The following is a 14,084-nucleotide window of genomic DNA, read 5'->3' as shown; positions in this document are numbered from 1 at the left end:
GAAAATCACTTTTTCTTATATATTTTTAAAACGTTAACATGAAAGAAATTAACACAGCAATTCAACAAATACCTTCTTAGTTTTTTTTCCCCTAATAGAACAAGAAATTATCCATTATTCTTCTTGTATCCTCCAAATTAAACTCAAGTTTCAAATAATATCCTGGAATTCTATCATCTTAGGTAGATACCTAGCGCTATGTTGGGTGTGTTTACACTAGGTAGAAGGGCTTCGAGATCCTTGCTTATTTTGAACATCGCGGGGAACTTGGAGGGGGGTTGGAAAACGTGAATCTGGCTCTTTTTGAGTACAAAGACCACTAGACCAGGTGAAAAATGAAACTGGCTTTGTTTAATTTTGAGAAAAGCGAAAAAGGTGGCCTCCTTTATTCTACTTGGACTGCTAATGCAATTGAGTTTGAGCCGTCGAGGCATCACCACAAGCCCAAAACGTCATCTAGGAATCCCCAAAAGAGAAGAAAAGAAAAATAATAATTTTGCAAGGTAGATTCTGTTGACAGCATTGCAGTAAATAAAATAAAATAGATACCACAAAAGAGTGTATAAATAGCTGTTGTATCTTCTTAAATTGTTGCGAAAAATAAACTAACATTCATTCAACAACTCAAACTGTATTTGCATACAAGTTGATCGGTGCTGTGCAAGAATGCCTAGGGATAGAGAACCTCTTAGTGTTGGCCGTGTTATAGGAGACGTGTTGGACCCCTTCACAAGATCTATGTCCCTCATGGTCAATTACAATTCTAGAGAGGTTAACAATGGTTATGAGCTCAAACCCTCCCACGTTGTCAACCAGCCCAGGTTTGTTATCGGTGGGGAAGATCTAAGGACCTTCTACACTCTTAGTGTTGGCCATGTTATAGGGGACGTGTTGGACTCCTTAGGCAAGTTCTTTTGGGTATCAGATTCTTTTTTCTTTTTTCTTTTTCTTTTTTTTAGGTATCAGATTCTGGACAATATCGGTTATAGTCATTGAATGTGGCTGACTTGGGCTCACTCGTGCTAACAAATTTTACTTTACTCCCAGGTTTTAGCTAACTCCTTGCATCTCTTGCTAAACACCACGTGTTTCATCAACGATCCCCTGTACTAGGCCGGGTAGATATCAAGTTTCAGGGTGAGTAGAACAACATTTAATACCTGTATGAAAAGTCGGCGTTGTCCTTTTAAATTTGATTCGACCCGAGGTCATGCAGAGGCAGAGCCGTATTCATTACCTGTCCGAAAGCTCGACTTTGCTCTTTGACATTTTACTTGAACTTTACTCAAACCCAGCTAAAATTAAACAGCTATATATAAAATATTTAAAATCATTATGATTGGCTTAACAAGGCATCTATTGATTGTGGGTATGCTGAGATGGAGACTGGCCGTGGCTTGGCAGCCCAGCAATGCATTTCCATTTTAGGACAGTTCTCGCGCTCGGAATAATGGTGTTATCAAGAAGAAGAGAAAAAAGTGAAAGGTGAGAAAGAAAAAGCAACCAATGAAATAGATTTTCGAATATTGTAGCCAAATATATCCCCAACCCACATTATGGGAATTGGGTCCATACATGCTTTGTGATTGGGTCCCGCAGTTTAGAGTTTTGTGGCCTTAAAGATCCTTCCCGGAGGAGGGAGGGAGGGAGGGTCTCCTGTACTGATTGGTTTTCATATTCGAGTTGCATGTATCCTTCTCGTCTCGAGTTACCTTTCATACTTTTTGCTGTGAATATTGTCCGCCTTTGTACTAAGAAGCACCAGCATCCAGTGGAGCACTGCTTTCCGTCCTTCAGGCAGTTATGGTTTCTGATGCGGACAGATCATGCAGGCGGGGGGCGCCGTTGCCACTATATTGCCCAGTGGCTGTTTCATGCTGGGTTGGCTGTTCAGAAGGCGAACATGGGCTGCCTATCAAGGTTTAAAACAACAACAATAATAAAAAAAATCTATATTTAATAATAAATAATATTATAGAATGTGGTGTAATATAAAAAAAATCTTATTTTTCTATATATATTTATCTTGTGTAGTATATTATACAGTAACTATTATATATTACAATAGTTACATATATAGATGAGATAGCTAATATTATGTATGCTCTTCAATCAGCTATAGTTTATGCTTCAACTTGGTATCAGAGCTGAAAATATCTAAATAAATTCTTTTTTTTTTCTAATTTACAAAACCTTCTCTTTTCTGCAAAATAATTGCTGCAGAATGTTTGTTCTCTCCCCAATCGGCACAACCTTTTCTTGTCTGCAAAGAAATTGTATCAGGATGTTTTTTTCGTTTCTCCTCAATCTTCCAACATTTTCTATTCGACTTCTCCAGCTTTTCTAATGGATTCCTCTGCTGCTACTGCAGTTGGCATCAATGTTAGCATACCTGCTATTACTACCTCATCCTCTTTTGTAGCTCCTACTTCTACCAGTATGTTTGTTTATGTACCTTTATCTATTTACTAAGCCCATGCAGCACCACTAGTCATTATTCCTCTTTCAAACACATAACATGTCATCAATCTCAAACTTACCAACACAAATTATTTATTTAGTGTATGCAGATGAAGTTATATTTGATCGGTCAAGGTGTGTTTTCCTTCGTTGATGGCTTAACGATGTGTCCCTCTCCGCACAGTGATGTTTTTGCTACTTCACCTACCTTTAGTTCTGGTTTTTCCCCTGCCTTCTTGACATGGAAACAGTAAGATCAACTCATCCTCAGTGCACTCCTCTCATTTCTATCCACATACGTTCTTCACCTTGTAGTGGATTGTCCAACATCTCTTAGTGTATGGAGCATGCTAAAACGTGCTCTTGCATCTCCATCCAACTCTCGAATCATGCAATTGTATTGCTACCTTTAAGACCTTCGTCAAGGTGATGATACCGTCACCGCCTATATGCAGAAGGCTAAGGGATTATTTGATGAGCTAGCTGCCGTAGGACATCCCATCTCCCTCACCAATTTCAACCTATATGTGTTTCGGGCTCTTCGTAATGAATTTCATGACTTGGTTACTAGTCTATCTACAAAATCTGCTCCTCTACCATATTCTGAGTTGTATAGTCATTTATCTACTCATGAGTTTTTTAACAGGACTCCCTTCATCCTCTTTCTATGACTGAACCGTTACTACCAACACATATGCAGCCCTCCTTTGCCTTTGCTGCCCAGCGTTCTTTTTCTGGTTTTAATGGTAGCACTTCATCCTTTCAAAGAGGCAGAGGTAGACGCAATGGGTGGAGGAATATGCACTCTCCAACTTAGTATGGTGCTCCACCTGTCAGAGGTCACAGCAGCAGCTTTTAGTAGCAACAACGTGGGCATTGGCAGTAGAGCAGAACCAGTAATGTTGGTCAGTGGCAGTGACAGATTAAGTGCCAACTTTGTAATATATTTGGGCACTCCGCACAGCAATGCTCCCAGTTTGTGTAACATGGTAATCACACCTCTGCTAACCTCTCATTCAATGACACATCCACAGAAAATTCTGTCATTTTGTTTCCCAGCACCGATGCCAATCAACATGTTACTTTAGATATTACTGGTATAACATACACAGAACTTTATCTTGGTAATGATCATTTGCATGTTGGTAATGGTAAAGGACTTGTCATATCTAATACAACCTATAATATTTCACGTACCCCTAAATGAGTTTTTACGTTGTCTAATGTTTTGCATGTTCCAAAAATTTTAAAAAAACTCCTATCCGTTCAACAATTCTGCCTTGAAAACTGTGTCTTCTTTGAATTTCACTCTTTTTTTTTTATATATTAAGGATCTCATCACCAAGGAGGTTCTGCTTTCTAGTCAGAGTAAGGATGGCCTTTACGTCCTTTTAGAATATTCTGCCACGTCTATGCCCCAGTCATATCTAATACAACCTATAATATTTCAATACACAGCTTTTTTGTCCGCTAGTTTATCAATCTCTACTAATATTTGGCATCGTCGACTTGGTCACCCCCAGCTCCCGGGTTTTGAGTTTCTTAGCATTAAATAAAAAGGTCACTTGTACTTTTTGTCCTTTAAATATTTAGTGTCCAAGTCGACGATGGGAAAATCATCACGTTTGTCATTAGGACCTATGGGTTACAAAACATCTGCTCCTATTGAACTTGTTTTTAGTGATGTTTGGGGCCCCGCTCTTATTTTATCTTCTGATGGTTTTTGTTATTTTGTGATTTTTTTTTATGTGCACATAAAATTTATTTGGTTTTATCCTCTTAGTGCCAAATTTGATGTATTTAATGTGTTTCATCAATTTCAACTTCTGGTTGAATGATAATTCTCTTACAAAATCAAATTAGTATAAACTGACTAGGGTGGTGAATATCGTAAATTAAATTCTTTCTTCAAAACTATTGGTATTCATCATCGCATTATATGTCCACATACACATGAGCAAAATGGTATTGTCGAGTGTCGTTACCGTCAAATTGTTGAAACTGGTCTTACCCTGCTTGGTCATTATAAAGCTTCTTTAAAATTCTAGAATTACGCATTTAAAACCTCTATTTATCTTATTAATCATAAGCCGACTTTGGTCTTACAAAACAAATCCCCATTTGAAACTCTATTTCATCAACCGCTTGACTATGGTTTCCTGCATACTTTTGGATGTCTCTGCTTTCCGTTTCTCCGACCATATAATGCTCATAAATTACACCATCGCTCTACTCCCTGTGTGTTTCTAGGATATAGTTTATGTTATCTAGGTTATTGTTGTCTTGATTTGTCTTTAGATCATATTTACATCTCCTATCATATCCGTTTCCATGAAAATTACTTTCCATTTATTGAGTCTACTCGTGTTCCTGCCACAACCCATTCTAACCCACAACCGGCCCTTATCTCCTACCTTCCTGCCTTAACATCTTTCCTATCATCCAACACACCACAAACACAAATCCTTTCCCTACACACCTCAGTCCCCTCACCACCATCTGCAACCATGTCTCTTGATCATTTTGTAAATTCAGGTTCTGCTACTGCGGACATCATAACTATTGAATCTCGTTATTCTGCTACGCCACCGGCATCTCCCTTACAGGTTCCAGCCTCTTCTTCCCAAGTCTCTGTAGAGTCACCACCAGGCCTAGATCTTTGTATTGATCTTTCCAGCTACTCCATTCCACAACAGTCACCTACCATCAAATCTCCTGACTCTTTTGCTGTAGTTGTTTCTTGAAAGCATCCTATGGTGCTGCGTCCTCGCCAGCACAAGTCTATCAACGTGAGCTTAGTGTCTGCATCTCCACTGCCTCCCAACTCACGGGTAACTTATTCCTCTGCTCATGAACCTTTATCTTTCAGAGAAGCTAACCGTTTTTTGTGTTGGTATTCTACTATGGAATCTGAGATTACTGCTTTACATGCCAACAACACTTGGTCCTTAGTTTCATATAAACCTTCTATGAATGTTGTTGGTTGCCGATGGGTTTATAAAATTAAGCATTGAGCTAATGGTAATGTTGAACGCTACAAAGCGCGCTTGGTTGCGCGAGGCTTCTCTCAACATGAAGGTATTGACTACTCAGAAACCTTCAGCCTAGTTGTTAAAATGACCACTGTCCGCCTAGTCCAAGCTATTGCCATTTCTATTTGTTGGAAGATTTGCCAACTTGATGTTCATAATGCATTTCTTAATGGTTCACTTTAGGAGGTTATTTATATGCAGCAACCCATGGGATTTGTCGACCCTGCTCTGCCAACTCATATATGTTGCCTTCACAAGTCTCTCTAGGGTTTAAAACAAGCCCTGTGGGCTTGGTACAAATTACTGAGTGACTTTTTTATGTTGGTTGGCTTCCGCGCTTCAAAGGTTGATACTTTCTTATTTATTTTGAAAGTGAATAATGATATTTGTTATTTTCTTATCGATGTGGATGACATTCTGCTCACTGGTAGTAACTCTAGTTTGCTTTAAAGCCCTATTACCCTGCTCAGTTCAGAATTCAAACTCCGAGATCTGGGTTCTGCTCACTATTTCTTAAGGGTTGAGGTTACTCCCACAAGTATGAGTCTCATGCTTACTCAACACAACTATGCTCTTGACATTCTGAGTCATGCTGGTATGTCCACCTGTAAGCCTGTTCATAAACTGGTTTCTTCCTCCAAGAATCGACTCCTGCCTCATACGCCATTCTTAGACTCGAATCGTTTTTGATAAATTATTGGTACCCTTCAATATTTCACATTTACCAGACCTGACATATATTATGCTGTCAATAAGGTATGTTAGTTTATGCATGCCCCTACTGAGAGTCATTGGGCGGCTATCAAATGTATACTACAAAACATAAAAGGCATGTCTTCCTTTGGTCTTCATCTTACTCGTGGTTCCTCATTATCCCTTCATGGTTTTACCGATGCTGATTGGGGGGGAAGCATCGATAATCAAAAGTCTACAGAAAGTTACATTATTTTTTCTATGCTACTCCCATTTCATGGAAATCTAGCAAGTAACGTATTGTTGCTCCCTCTTCCACAAAAGCAGAATATAAGACATTAGCTGATGGCACTGCTGAGGTCCTTTGGCTTCATTACCTACAAACAAATTTGTGTTTTTCTCCTAGTTCTGCTACCACTATTTGGTATGATAATTTGGGTGTTATATATTTGTCTGTTAATCCTGTTTTCCATGCACACACAAAATATGTTAAGGTTGATTATCATTTTCTTCGTGATCGCGTGGCTAAAAAAGAGATACAGATTCGCTTCATACCTTCCAAAGACTAACTAGCTGATGTTCTTACTAAACCGCTTCTCTACTCTGCTTTTGCTTTCTTATGATCCAAGCTTGATGTGGTTTTCCCACCTTCAGCTTCAGAGGATATATTATAGAATATTTTATAATATAGAAAATATTATATTTTCATTTATATATTTATCATGCGTGGTACACTATACAGTAACTATTATTTGTTGCCTAGTTATATATATAGAAGATATGGCTGCAGATTATATATGTTCTTCAATCATTTACGGTTTATGTTTCAACTAATATCAAGATAATAGATACTTAAGATTCGATGCATAAAAAATCAATAAGTTATAAAATTTATAACTTATTTGGATACAAGTTGATCGGAGCTGTGCAAGAATTCCTAGGGATAGAGAACCTCTTAGTGTTGGCTGTGTTATAGGGGACGTGTTGTACCCCTTCACAAGATCTATCTCGCTCAGGGTCAACTACAATTCTAGCGAGGTTAACAATGGTTCTGAGCTCAAACCCTCTCACACCCTCTCAAGTTGTCAACCAGCCCAGGGTTGATATCGGTGGGGAAGATCTAAGGACCTTCTACACTCTGGTAAGCCCCGGCCATGTCCTCCTCCTTTACGCAGTAATGTTTTCGTTTTTTAGTCATTCGTCGAGCATAATTTATTCTCTGGATTCTTTGAAACCTGATGAGCGGTGAAATTCACTTCTATCTTAGGTTATGGTGGACCCTGATGCACCCAGCCCAAGTAACCCAAACCTCAGAGAATACTTGCATTGGTAACTGGCCTTAGACAGAGAATACTTGCATTGGTAACTGGCCTTTCTCTCGCACACATACACATCCACCCACTCGCGCGCGCGCGCGCGCGCACACATCTGAGCAGTGAGATTTACTTTCATGGTAGGTTAATATATGGTACTGGACGCTGATGCACCCAGCTCAAGTGACCCAAACCAAAGAGAATAAATGTATTGGTAACTGGCCTCTCCCTCACACCACACTGCATTTCAATCTCGCTATTCTAGCAGATCTAACACAAAAGTGCGAGTCAGAGAGGCATGAGAGCTTAGGCTATTAATTTGGATAGAAGAGATTCCCTGACATGATACCAAGGATGTTTTCGTCAAATGATTTGGAATTATACTATCCTCTAATCTCAACATCCTAGATCTATACATGTCAATTCTAAACTCGAAAGACTTTCGTAAGAGAGCATGTAGAAGTACTTAGTTTCAACTGGGATAGTTATTTGACAGACACCAGATTAAACACTGCATTTAAGGTGATGGTGAGTCCTTGGATGCCTGTCTCACAGACAAATCAAACCTGCTAATTATTTATAAAGCAACGTGTTTTTTTAGTATCGATTTACTCCTATCGTTCTTTAATTAATTAACCGAACCGACCATGGAACTACTTAAGAGCTCTCTAAAAATGACTTCACCTTTACGTCGACGATTACTATGGCTCAACGCATTGTATATTATCTGATATTACAACTCGTAACAGTACTCTCATAGAATTATTGGTCTGGACGGGTGACTTACGCTCATGGAAGCAAGTACTGAGCTGGGAAAAAGCTATATATATTGCATGCATTGTCCTTCATATATACCCATAAGACTACAAGAAGCCGAAAGCATACTGTAAATTCGAAGACCGTGACCTTTGTAACCCCCCTGCTTGTGATTTTCTTTCTTTTTTGATTGACAGCCTGTTCCTTTCGTTGTTTTCTATGTGTTCCATTTCTTCTTCGTTGTTTTTTTTTCCTTTCAATTTTTTTTTGAGTTGTCGTTTACTGGTGGCTCGGTGAGTAAAGCAAAACGGTGAAAGGGGGTATTCCTCGGATTGACTAGGATTTTTTTAGGATGTCGGGTCCTACAAGTACGATGATAATGGGCAGCAATATCGAGCAACCTTTTTGGTTCCTCGGAATTTACATATTTTCCTATTCACTAATTTTTTATTTGAATACGGTCAAGAGACAAATCTTGTTTGCATGCCTTTAACTGAATAACCTTATAGCCAGGTCACCTTCATGTCAGAGCTTTACAACGTGCCATCAGATGATCCACTGTGCCATGATGTATCTAAATTATGCATGTTTGAATGGAGGATAGATTTTTAAATTCTCACGTAAAAATAAAAAATTATATGAAGACAAAGGTTTCATTTCCTAACAATTTTGCCATTTCGCTTTCACTGGAAACGAACAAATTAACATTATATTAAAAACAATGCTTGGCTGATATGAAAATATCAAATCAGCCCGTGCCTGAAGCACACGCGTACGTATAGATACATATGAACCATTAATTATTATAAATCTAAAACGCGCGGGGATTCTGGGCATGCATCCCCTTACATGTTACTTTAAACGTACTGTTTGCATTTTCAGTTGAACAAGAGCTGGGATTGAGTTACTGCCTTCTGACATGAACTTGCAGGTTGGTGACTGATATTCCAGCAACTACCGGGGCAAACTTTGGTGAGTATGCTTGCTTTAGTATATTATTAAAAGACTAGAAAATTCCATGAGGACCCTTTCAATCTTTTCTGTGTGGAGGATTGGTGGAGAGGGACATTAACTACACGGAACATATTCTGATTTTGTTGTAGAGCATCTTGGTTGCCAGGACAACATTATTCTCCCAAATATGATTCCTAATGATCCTATTTCAGTGAATATTTTGCTGGCGAATGGTTGGATGAAAATTTAATTGCGCAGTGGTCCTTTTCCACCAATGCTCTTTTAGATGGTCTTAGCTATATCTGCAACAGAATTACTTTTTAGAAAGCGTTACTTCTTAAAAGGCCTAGTTGAAAAATGTCATTGCTATAATATGTCTCATAATAATCACGTTTCAGCAGCATGTAGATTAATCTTAGCAGTACTTAGATGGATGTTGCCGGGTCTAATTTAAATTGAATCGATGCTGCATTCATCAGCTAATACCATAATAATATTTACAACAGAGGCGCTAGCACATCTAGAGTTTGTAGTTGTTATATTCTCACGATAACATGATGTTGGAGGCTACGATGAAACACTAACATTTCTTAGGCAAGTAGCTAGCATTGTCTATTTCATTTCCAGTCACCGTCAATGTAATTTTATAAAAAGCACGAGAAAGTGTGAATGAGAATTGTGGCAAGCAAAGATAGTGAAAGGGTTACTGTGTACGTACGTCGCCATATTGTATGTGATCCAGCTAATTACCACGACTCGTTGCGGTTGTCTTTGTTGATTAGGAAAATAAACTCAGTATGATGTGCGGAGGTTGATCCAAATATACCATATGTATTGGTAATTTGAGTAGGGCAAGAGGTTGTGTGCTACGAGAGCCCAAGGCCGACAGCGGGAATTTATCGGTTTGTTTTTGTGTTGTTTCGGCAACTAGGCAGGCAAACAGTGTATGCCCGTGGGTGGCGGCAGAATTTCAACACCAGGGACTTTGCTGAACTCTACAATTTAGGGTCGCTAGTGGCTCCTGTTTATTTCAACTGCCAGAGGGAGTGTGGCTCCGGTGGAAGGAGACCATAAGAGAAAGATTCCCTTCATATATTCCGATGGTGGAAACACAGAGGACAAACCCATATATATATATATAATATGGCTACTTGTACGATATTATCTAGCTTCCGCTGTAATCCCTAATGAAAATGTCTAATTACATCAAGATATCAATAAAATAGGAAAATTATGATTATTGCTGGTATCGAGTCGCTACAGCTCTTCACCCTTTTTATACTACGTGTCGCAATTCTGTCCACTCATGTTGGAGTGGATGATAAATGACAGAACCCCATCAAAATAATGGAAATGGAGAATGAATGACTGTAATTAAACCATTTTTCTTATCGAAATCGCGGCTTTGTATTTGATTTTTTTTCCAGTGCTGCTTTTTTTTTAAAAAAAAGTTGTTGGCTTAAAAACCCAGAAAATTTAAATTAAACTAGTAATAACAGATCAAATCAGATCATAATATAAAATAAAGTAATCTTGAATAAAAATCATTAAATATTGGTTGATCCCAATGAATTAAGCTTTTAGATAGTTCAAGATTAGCTATTCCGACATGCTGCTAAATTTTACACATGTTGAATTAAAACTCAACATCATGTATTCAATAACTCTCCATCTTTGTTGACTAATGTATAGTCCACGTCAACTTTCACTTTATTCCTTGTAATTAATCTTGATAAAATCTTTATTAATAAATTTATTGTAATTTATTAACATGTATACCTTTTGAGATTTCCTTAAAAAGATTTTCCTGCATCTTTCTTCTCCTATGCATGCATTTTAATATATCAGAAGCATATTAAAAGATTTTGTTGCAATTGCTTGGAAGGAGATTGATTTAGAGGACCTAAAACAAGTCGTGGCTTGGTTTATTGAGTGAGCTGGAAATCACAAGCCAAAAAAGGACTGGGAAGGCAGTGTGCTCGAAGGTGCTTTCATTCAACTAATTACCTTGAAGTTGCTTGCAGTCAACTAATTTCTTGGGAACATTGGAGAAATAGAAAATACCTTGTAATTGTCGAAGACAGGAAACAAGAGTTTGTAACCAGGTCCAGTGATCTGTTAAGTCGTTTATGGCTAGTTTTTAATAATGTGAAAATTAACTTCAATCATTTGCCAATTGCCTGTTGTTCATAATTATACAAAACAAATAGTTAGTTGCTACTTATCGCCCGAAGACTTAAAAGTTTTTAAGATTAAATAGTTGTATACGTACTAGCCTCGCTGTCCGCAGGGTTGAAAGAAGATGTGTTAATGATCAGAAAAAAAAATAGTATCCTCCAGTAGCATAGCATGGTGCAAACAATAACCATCTAACGGTCACTCACCAGATTGTTAGAAAATGTATCGAGTGATCAGGTTATGGAATCAGAAACCCTTAAAGTAGAGGCGATTTCCTCTGAATAAATCTGTTTAATTCGTCAGGGATGGCTAAAATTACTCAGCATAAAGAATCAGGTAAAAATATATACATGCCATTGAAAACTAACTCATCCTTGCTCGATATTTTCTTTCAATACCCTTCCTTGATTAATTGTGTCCGTATAATTTCTTTGGCTACAATAGTGCATAGCTATTAAGGGGGATACTAAGCAGAAAATTACACCGCGTGAGTTTTTCACTATATACATGGACAAGTTCATTGCGAAATGCTATAATAAAATTATTATTTTGTTCATTAATTGAAAAGAATAGAAGTGTTAGCTGTGGGGGTGTTTTGATCTTTTTACTTTTCAATTTAATTTTTTTTATTCCCTTGAGTTTATTTTTAATTTTGGTTTTCATCTTTATTCTTTTAATTTTAATTTTTATATGGTTGAATTTTTTTTAATTACATTTTTTTATATTTAATTTATTTGAGATTAAACTTTATAATTTTTCTACTTGTTAGGCTTCAAATCTAATAAAATAAATAACAAGTTTTAATAATAAGTGCAGTTAAAAATCAAATGCTGTGTTAACTGTTTATGCAAATGCTACATGCAAAGGAGCTGCAAGAGGGGCCAATCTCTAAATTGATGGAGAGAGTGGCAGAGGGTTCAAAGAGAATGACTAACGAGTATAGTTTGCTTGCTGCCAGATTGCGCCATCAGGGATAAAGGAAGAAGAAAGAAGAATTACTTCCGACGACGACAGGCAGTCAATCACTAGTGCTCATACACACACACCAGCACCTGTTTTTTTTTCTTTTTTTTTCTTTTTTTAATTTAAACGTGTTGTTGTATGTTTATTTTCTATTGCTTTCTAAATGTAAAGTGGATATTATCCAAAGAAATGTTTCGCCAGCTACGTGCGTGAAATATTTACTGATTGTGGAGAAAAATGAGTAAGATTAGAAAAATAATTAGAGTGGAATTATAAAAACAGTAAAGTAATCATTTGGCAGCGGTAATCATGATCTGCTTGTATTAGGCAGGGGTAGAAGATTGATGTTGCCTATCGCAGTAGACAGGGCTATGAGATTGGACTGACATCATAGGAGTCCTGGAAGATACCTTTCCGACATCTGAGTTTGCTCCGTATACATCAACTTCTGTGATTCAGTAATGTCATGATGCATCCATTGAATTAAACAGCGCAACTCATCAAATTTAAGATTTATTTTTTAAAAATTATTAGTTTAAGTATTATAAATTTTAAATTTTTTAAAAAATTATATAATTATTAATTACAAAATTCGAATAGAATCAATATATCCAAACTAGCCTTAAAAAAAAGTACAAGAAGAGTCCTCTAGTAATGTTTAAGAAAATTGGGTGTTATGATTTGATTAATTTAATTAATCCACATATTTTCCAGGATAAGCCTTGAATTAAGAGAGCTGCATTCTTTCCGTCTATAAATGATAGTTCATGTTAGATGGGTTAGACACGGAAGATGCTAATTAGAAAATTAATTTCATGTAAAGCCGAAAACTAGATGCACGAGTAATTTCTAGGTAATTTGCTCTTGAAGATGTTCTGCTACGATGAGCCTTGAGAAAAAAAAAGAAAAAAAAAAAAAAGGAGCGTATGAATGGGAAGTGGCAAGGGGGCTCTTTCATCCATAGCGACCCACATAGTTAAATATTAGGACCTGCCATCTTGTGTAATTGGGCTCTCCACAAAATGCCCAAAGATTCTCACGACATGTCCGTCAGCAGGTGGTCGGTTTTTTAAACCCTGGATCGGAGCGCTTGGGTCGGGTTTCATTATTGTTTTTGGAATAGGAAGGCAGAGACAATAGAGATACAAAAAATAAAATAAGAAGACGAGAACAAAATTATATTTGATAGTGATGTATAATATAAGGTAATTTTTTTATATTTTATTTGCTTATGGTAAAAAAGTATAATAAAATATGAAAAAAACAAATTACTTTTAATATATATTCTTATCAAAATTTTATATTTAAAAAAATTAGATATTATCATTTTTTCACTTTAGTTTATATTAGGTATTAAGATTAATAATATTATAATAATCTTAGTTATAAAACCAGAGCTAATTTTATATGTTGAGCTGGAGTCTGGATTAGTTCAAATTTGAAAAAAAAAAATGATTGACTTGATTTTGTCCAATCAAAATCCTAGATGAATCATGGATAAATCAAGGGTAAAAAACATCTTGTTTAATTAAATAGACTAAATTAATTTTTTCTCAACTAATGAATTAATCAGCACGCTTTAAAAAAATTAAAGACAAGTAAAAAAACTAGTATATTTTGTGACACCATATGTATTGCTTATCTTGCCATTAATCCGGTCATACTTGCTCACTTCAAGCATGTTAAAGTTGATCTGCTCTGTGTTCATCAACATGTTTTATTGGGATACATTGTT

At 36.8% G+C, this 14,084-nt stretch overlaps 1 protein-coding gene across 1 annotated transcript; it reads left to right on the top strand.

Moving 5' to 3' along the window:
• Positions 1 to 640: 640 nt before the first annotated feature.
• Positions 641 to 10,452, top strand: LOC105118602 (protein HEADING DATE 3A-like). Its single transcript, XM_011016576.1, has 5 exons — positions 641 to 821; positions 7,284 to 7,326; positions 7,453 to 7,514; positions 9,186 to 9,226; positions 10,059 to 10,452. The coding sequence occupies exons 1-5, from the start codon at positions 667 to 669 to the stop codon at positions 10,280 to 10,282; spliced, it is 525 nt and encodes a 174-aa protein (XP_011014878.1). The 5' UTR covers positions 641 to 666; the 3' UTR covers positions 10,283 to 10,452.
• Positions 10,453 to 14,084: the final 3,632 nt, after the last annotated feature.

Source organism: Populus euphratica, unplaced genomic scaffold (genome assembly GCF_000495115.2).
Source record: "Populus euphratica unplaced genomic scaffold, PopEup_1.0 scaffold5.1, whole genome shotgun sequence".
Taxonomy (NCBI): domain Eukaryota; kingdom Viridiplantae; phylum Streptophyta; class Magnoliopsida; order Malpighiales; family Salicaceae; genus Populus; species Populus euphratica.
The sequence above is the reverse complement of the archived record's forward strand: the minus strand, read 5'-3'. Positions and strand labels throughout refer to the sequence as shown.

Coding starts and splice junctions, on each gene's coding strand:
- LOC105118602 (XM_011016576.1), top strand. CDS start 667: ATGCCTAGGGATAGAGAACCTCTTAGTGTTGGCCGTGTTATAGGAGAC. Junction 822..7,283: donor CACGTTGTCAACCAGCCCAG/GTTTGTTATCGG, acceptor CAACCAGCCCAG/GGTTGATATCGGTGGGGAAG. Junction 9,227..10,058: donor AACTACCGGGGCAAACTTTG/GTGAGTATGCTT, acceptor TAATTTGAGTAG/GGCAAGAGGTTGTGTGCTAC.